Below are 25815 nucleotides of genomic sequence, written 5' to 3' on the forward strand. Positions count from 1 at the left end.
CAGGTGAATTTATAATGGGAGACAAAGAAATAGCAGAACAGTTAAACTTGGAAGACACAAACAATCTCCAGAGTGCTCAAAGAGGTGGCCCCAGAAATCCTGGATGCATTGAAGATCATTTTCCAATGTTCTCTCGGCTCTGGATCAGTTCCTGTGAACTGGAGGGTAGCCAATGTAGCACCACTTTTTAGGAAAGGAGGGAGAGAGAAACCGGGGAATTATAAACCAATTAGCCTTGCATCGGTAGTGGGGAAGATGCTTGAGTCGATTGTTAAAGATGTTACAGCAGCGCATTTGGAAAGCAGTGACAGGATCGGTCAAAGTCAGCATGGATTTATGAAGGGGAAATCATGCTTGACTAATCTTCTAGAATTTTTTGAGGATGTAGCAAGTATAATGGATAAGGGAGAGCCAGTGGATGTGGTGTATCTGGACATTCAAAAAGCCTTTGACAAGGTCCCACACAAGAGATTAGTGTGCAAAATTAGAACACATGGTATTGGGGGTAGGGTATTGACATGGATAGAGAACTGGTTGAGAGACAGGAAGCAAAGAGTAGGAATTAACGGGTCCCTTTCAGAATGGCACTAGTGACTAGTGGGGTGCCGCAAGGCTCGGTGCTGGAACCCCAATTATTTACAATATATATTAACGATTCAGATGATGGAATTAAATGCGACATCTCCAAGTTTGTGGGTGACACAAAGCTGGTTGGCAGTGTGAACTGCGATGAGGATGCTATGAGGCTGCAGGGTGACTTGGATAGGTTGGGTGAGTGGGCAGATGCATTTCAAATGCAATATAATGTGGATAAATGTGAGGGTATCCACTTTGATTGGCAAGAACAGGTAGGAAGATTATTATCTGAATGGTCTCAGATTAGGATATGGCGAGGTGCAATGAGATCTGTTTGTGCATCAGTTACTGAAAGTAAGCATGCAGGTACAGCAGGCAGTGAAGAAACCTAATGGCATGTTGGCCTTCATTGCGAGAGGAATTGGGTTTAGGAGCAAGGAGGTCCTACTGCAGTTACACAGGGCCCTGGTGAGATCGCATCTAGAGTATTGTGTGCTATTTTGTCCTAATTTGAGGAAGGACATTATTGCTATTGAGGGAGTGCAGTGTAGGTTCACCAGGTTAATTCCCAGGATAGCAGGACTGACATATGATGAAAGAAGGGGTCGACTGGGCTTGTATTCACTGGAATTTAGAAGGATGAGAGGGTATCTTATAGACACATATAAAATTTTAAAGGATTGGTCAGGCTAGATGCAGGTAAAAATTTCCCAATGTTAGGGGAGTCCAGAACCAGGTTTAAAGTTTAAGAATGAGTGGTAGGCCATTTAGGACTGAGATGAGGAAAAACTTCTTCACCTCGAGAGTTGTGAATCTGTGGAATTCTCTGCCACAGAAGGCAATGGAGGCCAATTCACTGGATGGTTTCAATAGTGAGTTAGATTTAGGTCTTAGGGCTAAAGGAATCAAGGGATATGGGAAAAAAGCAGGAACGGGGTACTGATTTTAGATGATCAGCAATTATCATATTGAATGGCGGTGCTGGCTCGGAGGGCCGAATGGCCTACTCCTGCACCTATTTTTCTATGTTTCTAGGAATCTGAATTTAGATTTTATATTGTCGACAAAAAAAATCTAATTTCACGAACTGAAAAATGAAGTGAATTTATATTAAGATGAATACATCTTTGCTCCAAAACAAGGATGTGTTATTGGTTCAATTTTTTAATTTATTTGTCACTGTTTTCAATCTCTTTCATTTCTACTTTTTGTTAATTTTCCTGCATTTCCCCTTCATACGTTTTTAGTCCCTCCCCTTGATTTCTTTTTGTCCTTGACCATGGCTGAGGTTTGGTTCTTGAGTTGCAATGTCTGACTAGTATTAATTATTTTAAGACTAATATAAATGTACAAGTGTAAAGCTCTAACCAATAAAATATCAGTGACAGATAAGAGATGGTGATTTCAAGATAACAGATGAACTTTATTTTCAACTAGAATCTATTTTAAATTAAAAAATCCAAAACTATAACTCCATTTTAAACTTTAACCACCAAACCTTTCGTTTTTCTCATTCAAATCAATTGACTACTCCTCACAATTGTATGACCCATTCAATTTCAAACCAAAATAAAAAGAATGAATGATTATGCCTGAAATTTCTTATGCAGCAATTATTTTGTGAGGCATGGTGTGAAGTGTGTTCTGTTAAGCCTAAGCAATGCTTCTCCTGCATAATTATTCTGGGTGTTGTCTCAGGAAGGTTTGCATGATATGTTGTAGGAGCCTTGGATTTCACCGCAACAGGAAATAAGGGATAGTGAGTAATAATTTTATTGGCTTATTGCGATAGGTGGAGACGGAATTTTATACCGAGCACTGTGGTCATTTTACATCAACTTGTGCAGAGTTACCCATCAAAATAAAAATGCTTTATAGTTTAAAGGAAATTAGTGTCCTGATCTGACATGCCAGGAGTAATGTTTTACAATCTCGTTTATTGAGTTAAGCATTGTCCATTTTGCCATTCTTAGAAAATATAACATTAAAACATAAGCCTTTCCTTCCTCCACAATAATAAATGTCTGCAGAACAGCCCACTCTAAACTATATTTCTCTATGAGCCCAGAGATGCCAACAGCTGTTTTAAATCATAAAATATATAAAATGTGAAATGGTCCAGCTAAAATTGATTAAAGCCATCACAGGTACATTTCAAAGTTTGCCCACCATCTAACATTTGCCATGCTAATTTTTGTTTCACTTGGAAATAAATCCCTACCATAGAGAGTAGTTTGGACTTTATTATGTACCAGTTCAGAGAAAAAAAACTATTTTATGGTCAACAAGTTATTAGCATATTAACATTTATAATATACTAGACTAAGTGGGACCCGTTGGGTCCCAGCATCACACGGGAGGGCTGGTCCCCCAAACGCAATATTTCACCTCTCCACCAATTCCAATATTGGTGGCCAGTGGGGTGAGTGGGGGCTTTCTGGAGCGCTAGTATGGGTGTTGTGGGCTGAAGGGACTGGTTTCCAGAGGGCTAGAGGACATTGTGGGCCGAATGGATTCTAGGGCTGGCGGCTCAGTCACTCAAACCTGTTGTGCTGGCAGCTCACTCACTCACGGCTGGTGGGCTGGCAGTTAACTCACGGCTATTCCTTGAAATTCCATTTCAAGCAGGGTGCAATGCCACCAAATTCAAGTGCAGTTTCATACCATTTTAAGCAGGGTGCAAGGCCACCAAATTCAAGTGCAGTTTCATACCATTTCAAGCAGGGTGCAAGGCCACTAAAGACAGCGAGTCGTGACCTCTCCCTCCTCCATCTTGCAGAGACTGAGCCACGCCCACACTTCTGGGTTTTATAGTCCCTCCCCCCCACCCACCAGAAGGGGCGTGGCCTTCATGGCGTGATTGACAGGATAGAGAATCTCAAAACTAATAACTCTTATTTTTCATCGATGGGAAAAATCCTCAGCACCTGATGAGTGGAGGGGGACTCTGAGTAAGATGGCCAAAAGTCACAGCCGTACGTGGTAGCGTTTTTTCTAAAATCAATATAAAGTGCAAACAGGAAGTGGTCAAGATTAGACTTTTAATTATATAGAAGGCAACTTTAATTAGGCAAGGCAACTTTAATTAGGCAACACAGCTTTAGCATTTCCAAACCAAAGGCAACACAGCTTTAGCATTTCCAAATCAAAGGCAACACAGCTTTAACATTTCCAAACCAAAGGCAACACAGCTTTAGCATTTCCAAACCAAAGGCAACACAGCTTTAGCATTTCCAAACCAAAGGCAACACAGCTTCAGCATTTCCAAATTATATTTTCAAACCACATTAAGGGCACTGACAGGTCAGTAAAACCACTCACAGATTAGTAGACATGTGTTCAGTGTTATTCACAGCTCAGACTGAGAGACTTAACCCTCTCGCTCCCCCATCTTGCAGAGACTGACTGAGGCACTCATCACTTCTGCGTTTTTTAGTCCTTCCGGAAGGGGCGTAGCCTTCACGAGAGAAAATCTCAACATCTTTTAAACATGAATAACTCTTTTAATTTTCATTGATAGGAAAAATCCTCTAGTCCTGCACAGCGGAGGGCGACTCTGAGTAAGATGGCCAAAAATCACAGCCATAGCCATAAGTGTCAGCGTTTTTTCTAAAATCAATATACAGAACAGGAAGTGGTCAAGATCAGACTTTTAGTAATATAGATAGACTAGACTAAGTGGGACCCGTTGGGTCCCTGTCACATGGGAGACCTGGTCCCCCAAGGCAACCCGTTCCCCAATGCAACATTCCACCACTCACGCATAGCCCTCAACTGCGCAGGCGTGGTTCATTTCCCCTCATCCCCCAGCACTCCCTCCCCCTCCTCTTCACCCTCCCTCTTCTTTCCCCTCCTCCTCTGCACTCCTAATCCCTCCATCACCTCTACCTCCCTCTCCTTTCCCCTACCCTCAGTCACTCCCTCCCTCACTCCCTCCATAACTCTTCTCCCCTCCCTACACCCCCTCCTATCCCTCTATCTCCCCACTAACCCTCCTCACCTCCCCCACTGCTCTCCTCTCACTCTATTCCCCACTTCCCCATCCTCTCCCTCTATTCCCCCACTCTCCCTCCTCACCTCCCTTACTTCCCCCCCCATCTCCCTCTCTACCCCTCCTCTCGAAGGTGCCGCTCCTTTCCTTCTTCGCTTGCCCTGAGCTAAGCGCCCAGGCCCCAGAACGTCAGTGCGGCCTCTCCCTGCCCCCAGAGTTGCCCGCCGCCCGCAGACGCAGACGCAGCCCCAGCGCCGAGACGGCGGATCCCCGTGGTCCCGGAGCAACATTGAAAAGGAACTAATCTTACCTGTGTCGCCGTTGTGAAAAAATATGGCTGATCTGAATTCTGGAAATGCGGCTTCACACACATACTAACCACCCCCCCAACACACACACACTAACCACCCCCCACACACACTAACCACCCCCCTTGATATTATATTAATATTATTCATTCGCTCCTTTGACCCCATCCCCGCCGTATCCACTCACGCATAGCCCCCAACTCGCAGGCGCATCTGGAGTGGGATGGGGGAAGAGAGAGAGGACAGAGACAGTGAGAGAGGGGCAGAGACAGAGAGAGGGGCAGAGACAGAGAGAGGGAGGAGAGAGTGGGGGGGAGAGGGGGAGGGGGAAGAGAGGGAGGGGGAGAGAGGGAGGAGAGAGAGTGGGGGAGAGAGGGGGAGGAGAGAGAGGGGGAGGAGAGAGAGGGGGGAGAGAGGAGGTGAGCGCGGGGGAGGAGAGAGAGGGGGTAGAGAGAGGGGGAGAGAGAGGGGGAGAGAGAGAGGAGGGGGGTGGGGAGAGAGGGAGAGAGAGAGGAGGGGGAGGGGGAGAGGGGGTGGGGGAGAGGGGGTGGGGGAGAGAGGGAGGAGAGTGAGTGGGAGAGAGAGGGGGAGGAGAGAGAGGGGGAGGAGAGAGAGGGGGGAGAGAGGAGGTGAGCGCGGGGGAGGAGAGAGAGGGGGTAGAGAGAGGGGAGAGAGAGGGGGGAGAGAGAAGGGGAGAGAGAGAAGGGGAGAGAGAGAGAGAGAGAGGAGGGGGAGGGGGGAGAGGGGGTGGGGGAGAGGAGGAGGGGGGATAGGGGGAGAGGGGGCGAGGAGGAGGAGGGGGGAGGAGGAGGGGGGGAGGGGAGGAAGGGGGGAGAGATGGAGGGTAGCGGGACAGGCGGCCCCTGGCGGCCCCGGGTTGCGGGTGGCTGGGTGACGTCACTCGCAGCGCGTGGAACACAGCGTGCATACCCATTGTCATCACATCATCAGCCATAAGCCAGCTGTTTTTATTTTCTAAGTTATTTCAGACATTTGAACGTTTTGATTAACAACTCAAGAAGTAATGCATGAATTTTTCAGATGTCAATTTTGGACTCCACGGGATAAATCTCTATCAAAATATGTAAAAATGTTTACCGTTACCACGTCGTATTTTCGAGGAGATGTGATCACACACAAACAAATAAATAAATACACATCCAAGATGTGTTTTATAGTTAAAAGGATACTAGACCAAATCACATGGGAGGCCTGGTCCCCTAACGCAAACCATTCCCCAACGTAGGATTCCACCGCTCACCCGTTCCCACAACAGAACCCGTTCCCCCAATGCCATATTCCACAACTCACCCATAGCCGCCAACTGTGCAGGTCGGCTCATTTTCTCACCCTCCCTCATATTAAACATTTTTTTTAAATGCATTTGCACTAACATTTAATGTGATGTAGGTGCCACCGACAAGGCCATCTTTTGTTATCCAAATCTAATCATTGAACTTTGCTGTGATGGGTTAGGCTGGCAGATTCTTCCCCTTTGTTATCCAAATTGAATCATTAAACTTTGCTGTGCTGGGATCGTCTGGCAGATTCTTTCCCTGAAGGACATCTGCTGTCAAGGACTCAGTGTTTTGAGATAGCAACATTGGAGACGCTAGGGAATTGTGACGTCTTTGCTGGTAACTGCTTAACTGCCTAACTGCCAGTGCAGATTTGAAGAAATCCTTCTCAAGGTGGGATTTGGTAAACATTTAAATGTCAATAACTTGTGAAATATAACATCAATCTGAACGAAACTTGACACAAATGACCACAGGACAATGGTGATTACGGTGGTACAAGTTTCCGAGCACTGTGATGTACCATTTTGCGGCAGTTCCGAGATCACATGGATACACGCACACGCATAGATAGATAGATTGTAGTAATATATATAGATAGAAGATTAAAATATGAAATGTTTAGTGAATATTTAATGCTGATTTCAAGTATTTCACCTAAAGATACTAATAATCTTCAACACTGACACATCAAAGCGGTAATCACGCAATTAAGAATTATTTGAAATGTTTTTTGTAGATAAGCAACAGCAAAGATGAGCTTTATTTGTTCACATTGTCCTCTGTGGCTGAAACCTAGCCAAGATTCAAATTACTCAAAGGGTCTCAGAAACCATTGGGATTCATACCCCAATTCTTACTTGAATTATTAATTAAATGTGAATAATTGCAGACTGCACAAGACCTAACTTTAAGTCAAAAGTTCCCTGTGTTATATTTTATGAGCCGAGGGAATTGGATGAAAATAGGACACGGACTGCAGAAATTAACAATAAAATATGGCTTAAAAATTCTGCTGTCTTTAATGAGAGTATGAGTGAAGGAAGGGAGAGGTGCCAAGTTGGTAGTTGCAACGGAAAAGAAGCAGAGTCTGGCGATTTGGAGATGGGGTCTTAGGAATGTGGGCCTTGATCAAATTGTGCGATGTGTAAAGGCTATATTAGTGCAAGTTAACGATGGGACTGCAGGCCAGTGCTGCACTGTGAAGACTGAACTGTTTCATAAGTGCCCAACAAAGGTTGTTCCTGGTACATCATTTCCCGCATTTCCCTGGTAATTTTGAAAAGATGCACCCATCAACGATTGGTGTGATTTGATGCATGTATTATATAGGAATCACATCAGATGTCTCAGAAAATACCTAATCAAATATATGGATCTAGTGACCTAGCAATGATGGCAATCTTAGTTTACACCACTAGTTTGCTACATTTCTAATCACTGAAGAAATCAGCACATGGAGATCTATCTCTAGATTTATGTGTGGTTGTTATAAGCATTGAGTCCTCCTATAACTTGCAAATTTGAAGTTGCATCGTTAAGATAAGGGAAGCTGGAAAATACTAAATTTAAAATAAGCTAAGTACATAGATGGTGCATCCTCAAGACTAATAAGCAGAAGGCAGCCTTTGTAGTTTAAACAGCCCCAGGCACATTGACAAATAAGTTAAAACAAAACACCTGCAATACAGACCGACAGAGGTACTGCAGCACAGAAGCAGACTATTCGGCCCATATGGTCGGTCCTGTGTTTATGCTCTACTCCACTCCGCCTTTCATTCTACTTCATCTGATCTCACCCCATCAGCATGCCCTCCCTCCTCAAAGCAGTGAAATAAAGAAAAAACATGCTTGTTTCCCAGGAAAGGAAGCGGGAGATGAAACACCCAAAGTAATGAAGGGAAATTTGAAGGATATTGTTAAATAAGCCGAAACATGTGTCCATTGTTCTTAGGACTACCTACTCACAACACAAAAATCCCACCCTGTTTATTCAGCCTTTTTCCTTTGCGTCTGTGGAGCCACAGAACCGACATTCTAAAAGTAATGGAATAAAAAGGCTCCTATCAACAGGAAGGTTCACAAGACATATCTTCCACTAACTGATGATAGGAAAGATTCACTCAAGATTTTGGAAATTCATATGTTACGCAATTAAATAAGGAAATGTTACCTCCTCCGCACGACACAGAGCATTCAGAACGAACAATGGCCCATGTGTAATTGTGTTTTGGAGCTGCTTTATTCTCGATCTCTGACTTTGGCAAGGCAAATTCCCATCCAATCCCTGGGTTTTTGCCTTGTAGTAGCATCTGGAAAAATAATATTTGGAAAAATATTATTACCTTATCTACTAATACATTAAAAAATGATTGCGTTGCTGTAACATTATCTTCATGGATGAACTACAATGCAGTATTATGATTTTCTTTTTTCCATTTATAAATGTTTTCAGCCTGCCTGAGAGTAGCAGGTGGAAAACTGTCCACATAGAGTCATACAGACTGGAAACAAGCCCTTCTGCCCAACTCATCCACGACAATCCAGATGCCCCACCTAAGCTTGTCCCATTTGCCCACATTTGTCCCATATCCCTCTAAACCTGTTCTGTCCAAATGTCTTCTCAATGCTTTTACAGTATCTGTCTAAACTACCTCCCCTGGCAGCTCATTCCATATACCCACCGCCCTCCGAGTGAAAAAGTTGCCCCTCAGGTTCTTTTTAAAACTTTGTCCTCTCACCTTAAACCTATGTCCTCTAGTTCTTGATTCTCCATTCTGGGTAAAAGAATTTGTGTATTTACCCCTCATAATGTTATGCACCTTTATAAGATATTTTCTCAGCCTCCTGTGCTCCAAGGAAGAAAGTCCCGACCTGCACAACCTCTCCCTATAGCCCAGGCTCTCAAGTGAACATCCTCATAAATCTCCTCTGCACTCTTTCCAGCGTTATGACGCTTCCTGTAGTAGAGTGAGCAAAACTGAATACAATACTCCAAATGCGGGGGCCTCACCGACCAACAAACGGGTTGGAATGCAACAAGCACAACAACAAAACTGTTACCTGCAATATTCCACATGGTGCATTTAAACACAGTCAGTCCATTTTTGGAACTGTAAACCATTCTATAGAAATTAAAATGTGAAAATATTGCAGAAGCTGGAAACAAGACAGACAACTTCAATGAAGCAAGGAATGGTTAATGTTTCTGGTTGAATGATTCTAATGAAGTATCATGAACAAGAAACAATGAATTCTGATGAAAGATCTTTGACCTGGAATAATAACAATGCTTCTCTCTCCATTTATGCTGTCTGACCTACCGAGTATTTCCAGCATTTTTCATTTATATTCCATACAAATTATTTGATTACTAGATGGAACCATTAAGAAAGAAAAGAAAATGTTCTTAAGTTAAATTCGGTTGAACTTTTCCTTTAACTTCAATTAAATAACTCATAATTCAAATCCCTAATGCAATCTTGCATTTGTTAATGCATCACAACACAGAGTTAGTTCATTTGTCATATGCTATAAGATAGAGTTCAGGGTAACATTTGAAGCAAATACTAAACTCTTCTGTAGAATCAGAAAATGATTTGCTTTCTTCACATTTCTGCTCACTGCTGTTGCTTTTCTGATTAGTGTTGTCAAACATTGGCTACTTCCACAATCCCCCCCCCCCCCCCCAGCCTCTTGACTCAACTGTGAATTGACTGAAGCCTGATGCAGTGGCTATTCACTCACTGACTTGTTCCAATCTGTGGATGGACTTGAACATTTAATTTGCTATACCGTAATTGATGAGGTTACTACAGGAGAGTTTGTAATAATAGATAATGGTAAAGTTAATTAACAGTAATAATGATGATAGTTCACACTCATTTTACTCTCTCTAGGCGATGATTTATGTGAGGTGTGAAAGGCAATTTTACAATGTTGTGATTGGTGATATCCTGCTCGATAGGATTTTGAATGATAAAGAACTCCTGATTGAATTACTATCCCTTTCTGACCAGTGCTTTTGCTCCACATGACATGAAGGTGGCGTAAACAAATATTTCTAATATAGAATTAATGAACTTTAATGAGTAACATACACATGGAGAATAATGTATTCAGTTGATGAACTACTGAATGAGACATAAATGATACATTGGAAGGTGTGGATATTACTGTGTTTAACTAGATTGAAAATGGTTAGAAATAGAAGTCCTGGATAAGTAACTTGATTCAATCCAAAATAGGATCTGGGTACAAGGGAAAATCAAGAGCAGTGACAACTGTTTTAATAACAAACTTAGTGATTGGTAATCAGGAATGGTGCATTTTCTTTTACCTATTGAAATGTTTTAATTATGTCAATTATACATGTGCCCAGGTACAGCTTTTGTTTAGGAAGGAACTGCAGATGCTGATTTACACTGAAGATAGATACAAAATGCTGGAGTAACTCAGCAGGACAGGCAGCATCTCTGAAGAGAAGGAATGGGTGACGTTTGGGGTCGAGTCTGAAGAAGGGTCTCGACACAAAGTGTCACCCATTCGTTCTCTCCAGAGATGCTGCCTGTCCTGCTGAGTTACCACAGCTTTTGTTTTGTTTGTTCCACTCTAATCATGTTTTGCGGAGTAGCCAACATAATTCTGCATTGGAAGACGAAGTATTCATCTAAAAAGGCAGGCAAGTATCATGCAGTAACTACTGAGCAGGTAGATGACAAGACCTGCAAAAGTGCAATATGCTCTTCAACATTGCTAGTGCAATTCATCTGTCTGACCACTGAGTGGCTCTCCTGCTAAATCTTTTTGACTGGCAATTGAAAATAAGGGCCAACTATTGAAAAAAAAGCTAATCTGTAAGAATGGCTGCTTCGTAGATATTATTGGAAGTGCTAATCTATGTGCATTCTGCCAATGAGAAGGCTAAAGCCGTGAAGGAATTAGGGCGGCAGGAGTCCAACATGGTGCCATTGACATTGATCCCAGTGGACTAGATACAGATTACAAATATTGTGTACTATTCCTGCATATCCACTGTTTTATAAATCATCTTTGCTCTAGTGAGTGGAAGCTACTACCCCCAAATCCATTCAGCATGCAGTAAATGCACCCTGAAGATGTGTGGTTATAAGTAGGGAAGGTGATAGTGGATAAACTGTACCCATTGTAGCACTGCAGAGAAGCTTTCTCTTCAAAAACATCCCAGATCCCAAAGATCATCCATAAGTGGACTGTTCCAGGAATGCCTGTGCCTGTCCCATGGAACATTGAAGCCTCCAGTTACAAGTGCACAAACATGCAGATGAATGATCATCTGTGGCAGTACAGCCTGCTGCTGGTTAAGTGTCTGCAGAGAACACCAGGTCTACCTGATGAGACTGGTTTTGAAGTTTGAAGTTTAATTTATTTTCACGTGTACTAAAGTACAGTGAAAAGTTGTTTTGTTGCTTGCTGACCAGTCAGTGGAAAGACAATACATGATTACAATCGAGCCATCCACAGTCTACTGAGACACGATAAAGGTAATAACGTCTAGTGCATAATAAAGTCCCGTAAAATCCAATTAAAGATAGTCCGAGGGTAGATAGTAACTCAGGGCTGCTCTCTAGTTGTTGATTGTTGCCTGATAATAGTTGGGAAGAAACTGTCCCCGAATCTGGAGGTCTGTGTTTTCACATTTCTATATATTTTGCCAGATGGGAGAGGGGAGAAGAGGGAGTGACCGGGGAGAGACCCGTCCTTGCTTATGCTTGTGGCCTTGTGGAGGCAGCGAGAAGTGTAAATGGAGTCAATAGAAGGGAGGTTGGTTTGTATGATGGCCTGGGCTGTGTCCACAATTCTCTGCAATCTTTTGCAGTCTTGGATGGAGCTGCTCCCAAACATGCTGTGATGCTTTCTATGGCGCATCTGTAGACGTTTTCTAGAAGTTTCCGAAGCTCTCTAAAGAAGCAGAGTCGTTGGTCTGCTTTATTGGCATTGCTTCAATATGGGTGGTCCAGGACAGGTTGTTGGTGATATTGGCTCCTAGGAATTTGAAGCTTTCTCTACATTGCGCCGTCAATGTAAACTGGAGTATATGTACCACTTCGCTTTCTGAAGTTGACTATCTCCTTGGAATTACTGACATTGACATTACTGTCTCGACATTAGGCCAAGAGGTTCTCAATCTCTTTCCTCTACTCATCATTATTTGATATCTGGCCCATAATGGTGGTGTAATTTGCGAATTTGAAAATTGAATTAGATTTGTACATGGCTGAACAGTCGTGGGTGTACAAGGAGTAAAGAAGGGGACTGAGAACGCATCCTCACAGATCACCAGTGTTGAGGACACCACTTCAGTGCCATCAATGCATTTGCTTCCAGATTGAATGCCGTTCTTTCTCTGTTTCTCCATTTCCCTTCACTTAAGGAACCCCCCCCCCAAATATTCCAAAGTAAGTATCCAAATTAAACGAAGAACTTCAAAAGGAAAAGAAAAGACAAAATGAACTTCAAAACAATTCTGAATGAAAATTTGCCTTTGTTCCTGGACCTATTTACAGCTGAAGGTGGTTCACGATTCTCCAAACAATTTGTTTCTGTCTTTGCACCTTGCAGCATTGTTTGATGTTTAACATATGGCGATAATTGGATGAACCTGGTGTTTTCAGTACCGAAAATCAATGGAAAATTTGGGCTAAAAATAAACTTTGGCATATTAAGACATTAAAGAGAAATGAGCCCCGTGTTAACTGCACTTATCACAGAGTAATCAGCAGATAGATCCAGAGAGCATGTCTAAACATGTCGCTCTTCTCCTAGATTCCAATTAGTATATGCGTGGTATAAGGCAATAATCATAGAAAATTGAGTGCATAATGTCACGGCTTAATTAAATGTGCCTATATGTGGAAATGGTATTTTCATCATGCACTGTAAGAGTGAAAGGAAGGTCAACTGCATCTACACTGAGTGGCCATGGAAAATATCGTAATGCTGGCTGGTTTGTTGAAATTGGATTACAAGAAAGGGCTGGAATGTCTTCCACTTGAAATGTGTAATGTGGAGTTAGTCACGTTTTGTGTTGGTTCGAGGGACATGTGCATGTTGGTTGGAGGGGAGCGTAGTTCTATAGGGTAGGAGGACATTGTTGTGTTGGTTAGGGTCTTGTATCAAGTGATGAAGACTTGCTTTGAGGCTTTGTAGGAAGGTTCATGATCAGTGATAAAGAGTTATAATTAAAATTCAGAGTCTATTTGTGGTGTGGTGTTGGTGGTGGTTGGGAGGAATAGCTAGTGAAGTTGCGTTTGTGACCAGGAAGGTAAAAGGTAATGAGCTCAAGGGAAGTCCCACAGCAAGGGCTAAAATTTCACCTTTAGTAGCATCTACATACAGCCAATTCCCAACTAAGCAGGTAGGGCAGGGGCAGGTAGATCACTTTTATACTTTGTAGAGAAATTATGCTTTGCCAGCAAGGTCCAAGCTTAATGCTAATTTTTAGACAATGGTATGTGAAGACAAGGCAGATCTTATTGCAACTACACAGAGTTATTACTTTTAACATTGATGGTTAATGAAAAATGCCATCATTTTATTTTCGCCAAAAACAATTGGTATTTAGTTTTAATCATCAATATTGAAGAACGTTTCTGGGCATTTTACCAGGAAAAAAAGACTGAGCAATTATCTAAGGCTGAATAAAGGTAAATTATCTTCATGTATTATAAAACTCAATGAAATTGATAGTAGTCATTTATGTTGTCAAGCTGGAAAGGGTACAAAGAAGATTTACGAGGACGTTGCCAGGACTAGAGGGTCTGAACTATAGGGAGAGGTTGATTAGGCTGGGACTATTCCTTGGAGAGCAGGAGGATGAGGGGTGATCTTATAGAGGTGGCTAAAATCATGAGAGGAATAGATCAAGAGGATGCAGAGAGTATCTTGCCCAGAGTAGGCGAATCGAAGACCAGAGGACATAGCTTTAAGGTGATGAGGAAAAGATTTAATAGGAATCTGAGGGTTTCTTTTCACACAAAGGGTGGTGGGTGTATGGAACGTGATGCCAGAGGGGGTAGTTAAGACAGGAACTATCCCAACATTTAAGAAACAATTAAACAGGTACATGGATAGGACAGGTTTGGAGGGATATGGACCAAATGTGGGCAGGTGGGACTAGTGTAGCTGGGACATATTGGCTGGTGTGGGGAAGTTGACTCTATGACAACACCTCTCTCTCTTGCAAAGGTTGCATGAATGCTTAGGGAAGAAAGTCAAAATAAAAATCACATCTACAGGAGTGCTTGATATTAACTGTGGAAAAAGTAGAGACAATTTCTACTTGGCATTGTGGTCCATTGATATCTGTATATCAGCTTATTCCTTTTCTATTAATTTTAACACATAAAAAAGCAACAAAACGCTTGTTAATTTTGATCAAGTACCTCAACATTCAAGTGCAGCCTGGATGGTGAGAGAGTGATCTAATGGAGACAGAAGGAATTGCAGATGCTGGAACTTTGAACAAAAGTCTAGAACAAAAGAGCAGGCAACATCCTTGAAGGGAATGGATAGGTGGCGTCTCAGGTAGTGACCCAAAATGTTGCCTATTCATTCTCTTCACGGATGCTGCCTGACCTACTGAGTTACTCCAGCACTTTGTGTTTTGAGCAGAGAGCCATTTGTTGGCTTGGCTGTGGGCCTTTGTTGGTGCAAGGGCATAGGACTGTGGGGATGGGACAAAGGATAAAGTTAGGTAATAAGCTTAGCTAATTATTTATCCACCAGTAAATAGCCACCGGTATTGAGAAGATCAAGTTGATAACAGGCAGCGATCCCATTACTTTTGAGGGCTTGTAAGGGAAATTCCAATTCATTCTTGGGAATAGTTTTATAGTCCTTTTCAAGGCGGATCCTTGGTTTGGTTTCTTCAAGATACTGAGTTGGATGATCAGCCATGATCATATTGAATGGCAGTGCAGGCTCGAAGGGCCGAATGGCCTACTCCTGCACCTATTTTCTATGTATCTATGTATCTAAGTATCACTTGCCAGGCTGCTCAGTAATTGATACAACCAGACAGTAATCCCCAAGCATGTATTTTTCAGGAGGTGCAATGGAATCTCAATCTGCATCATTTAATATGGACCAGTTGTCCACCGATTTATAGGCATGGTTAAACACTTCATCACAAGAGTCTTCAGCTTTAACAAGGTGGCTGAATTTACCATGTGTCATTCCAAATGTTATATGACTATCTTTCAGAATTGTTCACAGGCGAATTTCTTAATATATATTATGCAATAATGTGTTTAAAACGATCAACTCTTTCCCTTGTATAACACAGCATTTCCCCATAAACAGCATTAGCATCTAACCTTTCAGTTGCTCCTTGAAATTTACTTAACTTTAATCTTTTAAAGATTTATGCCATGGAAATATATAAAATCAATTTGTAAATTGCTCACTCTCCTTTCTGTGCTCGTCTGCCAATGCTATATTAGATGGAGAGAACTACTGGAATTCATCCTTTCGGTTTTTACTGTAACATTTCAAACATGGGAGTTTATATGTGGATATAAGTAATTTGCCTTTTTATATTCCCCCGAATCACAATAAACATCTAAAGATTTAAGGATTTACAATAACACAAGATATTTCCATTTTAGAACAAACAATACTTGAACGGAGGCTGCTGGTGCAAAATTACCACACAAGATGACATAATAGTCTTGGATGTCTATTAAACCATTTCTAATGTGTATGTTCTTTATCACAATATCTGCTACTAAGAATGCCTCATTATGACAGCTCTTGGCAAATTACCATTTGTTTCCATATTTTATATCCATTACTCTCGGCAGACCTCACATTGCTGGCAGGCTTTTAATCATGTACAATATTATCTCAATAATAATCTATAGTGCTGGACGGAGTTAAGGTGCTCCAAATATTATTGCATTAGATCATATTTTTTGTTACACCCATCCATCCTGAACTAAATTTAATTTCCATACCCATGTGCTAATGGGGATACAGACATTTGAGACTAGCAATTAGATACTTCCTTAAATAAAATGTGTAGTCGTGGGATTATCTTGCAAGATTTGAATCACTTTGCACTATTCAATTTAGAACACTGCATCACTTCCATCATCTAATTCAGACTTGAGAACACCCCTATGTGGAAACATATCAGATGGAGCTCAGTAAAAAGCCAGAGGTTTGTAGTGAAAATATAATTTTATAATTTGGCTTCAACTGATTTCAGCTGCAGAGAATTCCACAGATCCCTACCGCAGAAAGCGTTGACCTCAGCAATATTGCCACATCTTCAGATATACTATGAACAGACAAATTAGGGTATTTAGGAACCTCTAGACATTGTCACCAATATCTGTGTCTCCTTCATTGACCGACAGGCAGTGGCAAATTGGTTTAAGACAAAAAAAACTAAATAGCTATCTAAAGCTAGCATAGATATACGAAACATAGGTCTTAATCTTTGCTTCACATGTAATCCTCACTGTCTGATTAAACAAAATTAAATAGAAACATTGCTACAGAAAGAAAAATGTGCCTTAAAAGTCAGAGAAACGTAGGTGTTAACAATATAAAGACAATGGTAGCAAGCTGGTAAACCTTAGCACGTGTAATTTACTGCCACATCATTGCATTAATTGATGGAGAATCTTTAATCCCAGCAAGGCTGCCATTAAGAAATATTATTGTAGTAAATTGGTGAAAAGAAAGCAACTTTCACTTAATAAATACAACACCTAGGCCCGCGGCTCGGTGGCGTAGTGGTAGAGCTACTGCTTTACAGCGCCAGAGACCCGGACCCGGGTGCTGTCTGTACGGAGTTTGTACGTTCTCCCCATGACTTGTGTGGGTTTTCTCCGAGATCTTCGGTTTCCTCCCACACAGGTTTATAGGGTAATTGGCTTGGTATAAATGTAAAAATTATCCATAGTGTGTGTAGAGTAGTGTTAATGTGTGGGGGTGCTGGTGGGTTCAGACTCGGTGGGACGAAGGGCCTGTTTCCGCACTGTATCTCTTAACTAAACTCGGAATTGGACTTGAAAGCTAGTTCATAAGTTCTAGGAGGAGAATTAGGCCGATCGGCCCATCAAGTCTCCCCCGCCATTCAATCATGGCTGATCTATCTTTTCCTTTCAACCGCATTCTCCAGCCTTCACCCCATAACCTCTGACATCCTTACGAATTACAGCAATACGAGTGACAACAAAAATGCAACTTTTCATGAAATTCAATGGCTGGTCTACTATTAAACCATGCAGGCAGGTTTATTTTTGTTTCCTCATATCTTATTGAGATAACAGTATCTGTGCTGAAAGTGTACAAAGGCAAGACCATGAAAGAAATTAATAGCCAGTCTTGCCTCATCATATCTGAAACTACTGTTAGAGAATTCACAAATTAATAACATGCTTTATTTTCCAATAAGACTTTCCTTTCCTTGAAAAATACCCTTAGTGTTCACTAGCTGACAAGTTGGAAGAGTAATTGATATTTTGTTGAATTAGTGGGCAAACTTACCTCTACCACCAATGTTTCATTAGTGGGGCCAGTGGCAGAAAGGCTTTCCTGTCGATTGTACGGCCTTTTATAGTCAAATATCGCCCCAGAAAACCGATGTCGCCCAGGCCAGTCAAGGGTCCAATGGCCATTGAGATAGTATTTCTGCTGTTGGTTTCTAATGGCGATGTAAGCATTGGAGATGTTTAGTTCATGCACATGAATGCTACGTGCTCCCGCAGGTATGGTGATTACCGTATAATATTCTGGTGGAGAGAGAGGAAAAAAATCTATTACAAATAATTAAGGTGCAAATACTCTCTTTAAAATATTTTCAGCTTTATATCAAACAAACTTTCAGCTTAGTGCAAAATAAATAAAAGGCAAATAGATGGCAAATACTGTATGGTTCTACATCTAATGTGAGCCTTATCTGACTGCGGTGGGCTAATTTAGGAATCCGACAGTGGGACCCATACACGGAATTTGTACTGCTTCTGATTTCTATTAGCTGCATAAATTGGGACCAGCACGGACTTTGGTGTCCAATGCTTCAATCGTGTAAATGTTCAATCTTACCCTTCAAATTCAAAAGGCGATTTGGTCTTTAGATACAAGGAACTGCAGATGCTGGTTTATCAAGGAAAGACACAAAATGCTGGAGTAATCTCAGCGGGTCATGCAGAATTCCTGGAGAACATAAATAGGTGACTTTTCGGGTAGAGTCTGATGAAGGGTCCCAATCTGAAACATCACCTAGCCATGTTCTCCAAGGATGCTGTCTGACCTGCTGAGATGTCTCCAACATTTTGGTATTGAGATTGTTGTGAGAGAAGCAACAGGAATTTTGATGACCACACCAAAGCCCCTTAAAATTATGGAAAAAATAAATGGTTTATTTTGTTATTGTTATGCATCAACTCCTGGCAGAATGTATAGAGAGGCAGTATTTGGACAGGAGCAGAGCTGGTGTGGTTTCAACATTGTTTATGATGATAAGAGTATTAGAGGGGGATGGTACTTATGAAGATGTATCCCACACAAGTCGGCATCTTCAGGCATGAAGAGGATAATTCCAAGTGTAACCAAGCCACGCCATTCTAAAGTTATGATCGCTATAACATGTTTATAATATTATGTGGGGACCATCTGCAGTTCTTTAGACTTGGCAATCAGACTGAGTTATTAGTTTGTCCTATGTTAATTTTGTGGGTCAAAAGGTTTCCACAAACAGTTTCAGTGGCCTTGCCAGACTTACACATGAATCTTAAAACAGATCACCCAGATCTGTTGGCAACCTTAGCTGCAATTATAAGTATTAATAGGAGTTTGGATTCAATTTTATACGGTGCATATCTACGAGGCTTAAAAGTCTGTATCCCCTTACTCAGTGGATTAGATGGGCATCATGATTACTACAGTGGGAGATTCAGTACATAACACAGATCAAAACGTACGGTTTACATAGTGCTGTTTGGTGTATTGACCCTTGAAGATTTTACACGTGGAGTTGTTCCCTTTGCAGACACCACAAGCATCTGGCTCAATTTTAGAACTGAGAACACGGTCACATCCAACGGCCTGTGAGGGGTGAAAATAAATATGAGAACAACATTGCATGATCGCATGATTTTCACTGCGTTATACATGTAGCACGGTATTGCTAAATAGTTTCTATTTTGTATTCTGAACATGCTTAATTCAAATCTACATTTACAAGTTAAAAGGTGTTTTAAAAAAGCACTCTTGTTGCAGATTTCATTCATAAGTTTAGTAACAGTGAAATCTTTCACTTGCTGATTGGAAGGAGTAATAAAACATCACTCTGTAAGCCATGAATGGACTATTTAATAATGAATGCTTCATGAGGGCTTTACAAGCTTATCCTGGCAGTGAGTGGGCTAACTTCCTTACTAATGATGTAGCTCTGAGTGCTTTTTCCTCAAACTGACAGATTCAGCTAAACATTCTTAACAAAATTGGAAACTATTTGAATGCTGCTAATAATGTGAGTACTAAATGTAATTGAGCAGGGAAAGTATATACAATTTATATTCAGGGCCAGTCTGACCCAGCTAGCTATTCAAACACATTAGCAGTAACCATGTAACATGTGGAATGAGCTTCAGGAAAGGTACTCTCTTCATGTTCCAGGAGCAGAATTAGGCCATTCCGCCCATCAAGACTACTCTGCCATTCGATCATGGCTGATCTACCTTTCCCCCCTCAACCCCATTATCCTGCCTTCTCCCCTGACACCCATCCTAATCAAGAATTTTCTATGCAATGTGGAAAATTGCCATGGCCAACGAGCAGATTTGAAAGGAGTAATAATTATACTACTATTGTAGTCCTGAGAAAAGTAGCAAGGGTTGTTAAAGAGGACAGCGCTACTCTGACAAATGGACAAGGGAGAGCCAATGGATGTAGTGTCCCTGGACTTTCAGAAAGCCTTTCATAAGCTCCCACACAGGAGATTAGTGGGCAAAATTATAGCACATGGTGTTGGCTGGCAGACAGAAAACTAAGAGTAGGGATTAACGGGCCCCTTTCAGAAGGGCAGGAAGTGACTAGTGGGATGCCGCAAGTTTCGGTGCTGGGACCACAGCTATTTACAATATCCATTAATGATTTAGATGAAGGGATTAAAAATAACATTAGCAAATTTGCAGATGCACAAAGCTGGGTGGCAGTGTGAACTGTGAAGAGAATGCTATGAGGATACAGGGTGACTTGGACAAGTTGGGTGTGTGGGCAGATGCAATGCAGATGCAGTTTAATGTTGATAAATGTTAGGCTATCCACCTTCTTTGCCCGGTTCGATACTGGCAACACCACCAGGTGTGGAATAACCCCGGCCATAGCGGAGGGACAGGCCTTAACACTGAGCACTCAGGAGGTACAGTGCGCTCTGCGTAGGATCAATCCACGCAAGGCTGCAGGCCCGGATGGTGTACAGGGAAGAGTATTAAAGGACTGTGCTGGACAGCTGGCGGAGGTATTCACGAGAATCATCAATCTCTCTCTATCTCTGGCAACGGTCCCCAAGTGCCTGAAAACAGCCACCATAGTGCCGGTGCCGAAAAAGTCCAAAATCACCAACCTCAACGACTACCGGCCGGTTGCCCTGACTCCAATCCCCATGAAGTGCTTCGAAAGGCTGGTCCTCTCCCATATTAAATCCAGCATCCCTGCCTCACTGGACTCCCATCAATTTGCATACAGGGCAAATAGATCGACAGAGGATGCCATCTCTCTGGCCCTTCACACTGTCCTGACTCACCTGGACAGACAGGGCACGTATGTGAGGATGCTCTTCATTGACTATAGCTCTGCATTCAATACGGTCATCCCCACCAAGCTCACCACCAAACTCCACCAGCTAGGCCTCAGCTCACCGATATGCGCTTGGATCCTGAACTTTCTCACGGAGCGACCGCAGGCAGTGAGACTGGGCCCGCACCTGTCCTCCACCATCACCCTGAGCACCGGCACACCACAGGGTTGTGTACTAAGCCCCATGCTCTACTCCCTCTTCACTCACGACTGTGTCCCTGCATTCGACACCAACACCATCGTGAAGTTTGCAGACGACACAACAGTGATTGGGCTGATCACCAACGGTGATGAAACAAACTACAGAGCGGAGGTGCAGAACCTGGCGGACTGGTGCGCCAATAACAACTTGGCACTAAACACCTCCAAGACCAAGGAGCTGATTATTGACTTCAGGAGGTCCCATTCTGGAGAATACGCCCCAATCTCCATTTATGGGGAAAGTGTGGAGAGAGTGTCCAGCTTTGAGTTTCTGGGCACTCACATTTCAGAAGACCTCACATGGTCCACAAACACCGCCGCGCTGGTCAAGAAAGCACAGCAACGACTGTTCTTCCTGAGGACATTAAAAAAGACTGGTCTGCCCCAACAGCTGCTGACAACGTTCTACCGCTGCACCACAGAGAGCATACTAACGTATGGCATCCCTGTGTGGTATCTCAGCTGCACGGAGGCGGAGAGGAGAGCTCTTCAGCGCGTCGTCAACAGAGCGCAGCGGATCATCGGGACAGAGCTACCAGCCTTGGAGGGCATCTACCACACGCGGTGCCTCAGGAAGGCCCTCAGCATCCATAAGGACTCATCACACCCCTGCCACGGTCTGTTTCAACTACTTCCCTCCGGCAGACGTTACAAGGCCTTCTACGCCCGAACCTCCAGACTCAGGAACAGTTTTATCCCAAGAGCTATAGCGGCTCTGAACCGGCCCTAATGAGTGCCCCCCCACCCACCCCCTTTGGACAGTCTCCCTCAGATGGTCACGTCAATCAATTCAGCTTGTTTATTTATGTATTGTATTTATTTACCTTTCTTGTACATCAGTGGAGCTGCACACTAAATCTCGTTGCACTGACGTGCAATGACAATAAAAGATATATTATTATTATTATTATTATTATTTGGTGGCAAAACAGGAAGGCAGATTATTATCTGAATGGTGTCAAGTTGGGGATAGGGGAATAACAACGAGATCTGGGGTCCTTGTTCATCAGTCACTGAAAGTAAGCATACAGGTACAACAGGCAGTGAAGAGAGCTAATGGCATGTTGGCCTTCATAACAAGAGGAGTAGAGTATAGGAACAAAGAGGTCCTTCTGCAGTTGTACATGGCCCTGGTGAGACAGCACCTGGAGTATTGTTGTGCAATGTTTTGTTACATAAATCAAAGTTGGAAAATGTCAACTCAATTATGTTGTGGAATGAACCTGTACATTTTATGGCAGAGAACTGGGGGTATTGGTGATGGCTAGAGTCCAAGGATAGCTATGGGGGGGGGGTGAATATCGATAACACACCCAATTTACCTCGCATATGCCATCTATACACACATCAGATCTTTCCTCTGAGCATGGTGTTCCATCTTTGACTTTACTTGAAAGAGCAAAGAAGAAGTCAAAGTCTTCTGCAGCACAGTAGAGTTTGCAAAGATCGTGGTCTGGAAATGACAAGCTGAGATTTAGTTTTTTGAAAAGTGTACAGAGCAGCCTTAATTACATAGTAAAAGAGATAAGTCTTAAAAGCAATTCCAGCAGATGGTTTCTTGCTTTCAAGTTGAATATTTTAGTGCCATGGTTTTGTGCACTGCACATTTACATTTTATAAGAAATCAGGGAGTCCAAACTGTAGAGAGTTTGTGATTTTCCCTGGTCCCACTCAATTTCCTTGCTTGCTCCACAAATGACAGAGCATGCGATGGAAAGGCCAAGCTGTTCAGCAGCCCTGCTCCTTGATTCCGCATTTCCCACTGGCGAGCTCTCAAACAAAACTTGTTATAAACTAATGCCACTCAGTTTCCAAGCAAACACATCCAAGACCTAACATGCTATTTGTCCTTTCAAGAAATAACAACCCTTTTGTTGGACTCTGCCAGAGATTTATGCCAGCCTGTTCATTAAGGCTCAAAATATTCAAAAACAAAATAAGAAACACACCACGGGTAGTGGCTGTGGTTTCTGCAGTTTGGAGAGTTGATAGTTATCCTATTCTTTCAATACTTGGGACAGTCCCAGTGCATTTTCTGTGGCCACAATTACTCATACAAAACAGGCCACAAATTGGCACAAACCATCACTCTCATCAAGAGTTGATTAGAATGGCAGTGAAGGAAATTGAGAACAATTCTCATTGTTCCACTGGGGAGTTAAACAACTTGCAATTAAAGCATGCTGTTGCTGGGTTGGAATGAGCATTTAAACACATTATGGATTAGATTTTGACTATTGGCCAGACCCCCACTGTGAATTTTATTTAACAGATGCTAAGCAGCCAATCCATGCCAATTTGCTGATTTCAGGCCACCTAAATAGTGGTTGGCTGCAGTGCTGATGGAAGCTGGAAATAGAACCTGGAAAATCAGTGGCTGGGACTGGGGGGAAGTTTAGGAAGGCAGCCGCTCTGAGTACTGTTGTGGGGGGACCTTTATTGTCCCTTCCACCATCCATCATCTCCTCTAGTTCGCACACCCCACGATAAAGACTGTGGCACTCATTTTGTCCAGACTGCTGGCTGACACGAGATGGAGAATGTCCTTATCATCATTCTCCACAGTGCCCTGGCTCTATGTACATCATGAGGCTTGCATTTTCAAACAACTCCCTTCCAACTAATGTGGGATACGGGTTTGGCTGCGAGGACATGTAATGCCATTATTATATTTCTCAATTCTGACAGTCCTCATATTGATGAATAGGGGAACTCGCCAACACTTAAGTCAGAAGAACATAAAAGTTGTTTTCAGAATTCATTTCAAAAGTAAGTAATGCTAACATTAAAGCAGAAAATGCTGGAAATAGTCTGTCAGTCAGCATCCGTAAAGAGAAAAAGGACATCGCAGATCAAAGACTTCCATCAGCACTCTAATACATGAATGGTATACAGATGGTAGGTCCTAGCTCCGAGAGACAACAACTCTGCTCCTCTTTCCACAGGTGTTACCAGATCTGATGAGCTTTTTTAGGATTTTGTGCTTTTATTTCTGACATCTGTAGTATCCTGCTTTCATATTATTGTTAAAGTCGCATCTCCTTTACCACACTGCTACTTAATATTCCCACTTTGATATTGTACAGGCTTTCCCTCTTTACTAAAGCTCTGGTCAACCTTCCAACCTCCCCTCTATGCAAACTGCAATTTGACAACTTCCTATAAAGAGAGATACAACATGGAAACAGACCTTTCGGCCCTCCGAGTCCATGCTGACCATCGATCACCCATTCACTCATGTTCTACGCTAACCCATTTTCTCATCCCTACACATTAGGGGCACTTTTACAGATCCCAATTAACCTACAAACCCGCACATCTTTGGGATGTGGGACTAACCAGAGCACCCAGAAGAAACCCACGTGGTCATGGGAAGAACATGCAAGCTCCACACAGACAGCACCTGTGGTCAGGATAGTACCTGGGTCTCTGGTACTGTGAGGCTCTACCAACTATGCCACTGTGTTTTCATATGATGTTTCCAACTTGTCCACAACCACAATCCTATGCCACCCTCATTGGGTGCTTGTATCCCAAGCTTCAGATTCAAAATGTTTGCACAGGTTTATAAACCTGTAGTCTAAACACATCTAAAGTTTATTAATTTTTCTAGTCTTCTATCCTAAGCTGTTTCCTGCATTCCACACATCTCTGGTATGAGCATTATTTAATCTGTCCTTGACACCTAGCCAAAGCTCACCCCATGCACCTTAATCCTTTAACCTTTGGTTTTCTTCGGCTATTTTCTCTTTCTGCCTTTTAAAGCATATATTACACATATGTCCTGATTTTCCAACCACAGTCCAACAGGTGACATTTAAAAAAAATATATTGGAAGCTTTAGGCTCAAATTAATTTCCAAAACTCCTTCCAAAGATTAAAACCCATACTTAGCAAAGCAATCATTCATCTGCAAAGAATATACGGCATTGCTTATGATTTGCAAAACAATTTGTTACAACTTAAAAAAGCAAATATACACTTACCTTCAACATGCACATATGGCTTCCAACTATAGTACCACCCTCGAAATGGCTTGCTATTGTATTCAGCACATTGCTGCGATCTGAAGTCCACACTATTATTGGGGCAATTTTGATTATTGCAGAGCTTGTACATACGAGTGCCACCATCACAGAATTTTCCTCCATACTGGGGCCTTGGAGAAAAAGTCAATTGTTCACATGTGTTACGTTCACGTATTCAGAACAAATATTATGATCGTACTGTCTTCATCAATGCATTAAGACAGTGTTTATTTACATCAGATGAACACTTAACCTATATTAAGTGTTCAAACTCCTGCTGCAGACCTCATTTTCCCATTAATATAATTGTTACCATATGAGAAATTCTCTCCAACATGATCCATGTGCTCAGTCACATTGATACACAGACTGATGCTGGTCCATGCATACAGAAACACATCTTAGTCATTGGTATTGGACTAGAAATCAAATATTTGGAGTATTGATTAGGAAACACATCTTAACTCTTCCACAGCATGGCATAAAAAACTAATATGAATAGCATGCCCATTTCAATTACAACAAAAATATTATCTGTTTCATTTATGTTAAAGGAAGTT

At 42.2% G+C, this 25815-nt stretch overlaps 1 protein-coding gene across 3 annotated transcripts in view; it reads right to left on the bottom strand.

The window, feature by feature from the left end:
* adamts16 (ADAM metallopeptidase with thrombospondin type 1 motif 16) overlaps positions 1 to 25815 on the bottom strand; it is a 201896-nt gene that overhangs the window by 48592 nt on the left and 127489 nt on the right. For all 3 annotated transcript variants that reach the window (XM_033048173.1, XM_033048183.1, XM_033048191.1), the window contains 5 exons: positions 25214 to 25386; positions 22550 to 22680; positions 19148 to 19271; positions 17712 to 17956; positions 8347 to 8485 (listed from right to left, as the gene is read on the bottom strand). In XM_033048173.1, the coding sequence (XP_032904064.1) occupies positions 8347 to 8485; positions 17712 to 17956; positions 19148 to 19271; positions 22550 to 22680; positions 25214 to 25386 (812 nt within the window). The remainder of the gene's footprint in view (positions 1 to 8346; positions 8486 to 17711; positions 17957 to 19147; positions 19272 to 22549; positions 22681 to 25213; positions 25387 to 25815) is intronic.

Source organism: Amblyraja radiata, chromosome 2 (assembly GCF_010909765.2).
Source record: "Amblyraja radiata isolate CabotCenter1 chromosome 2, sAmbRad1.1.pri, whole genome shotgun sequence".
NCBI classification, from domain to species: domain Eukaryota; kingdom Metazoa; phylum Chordata; class Chondrichthyes; order Rajiformes; family Rajidae; genus Amblyraja; species Amblyraja radiata.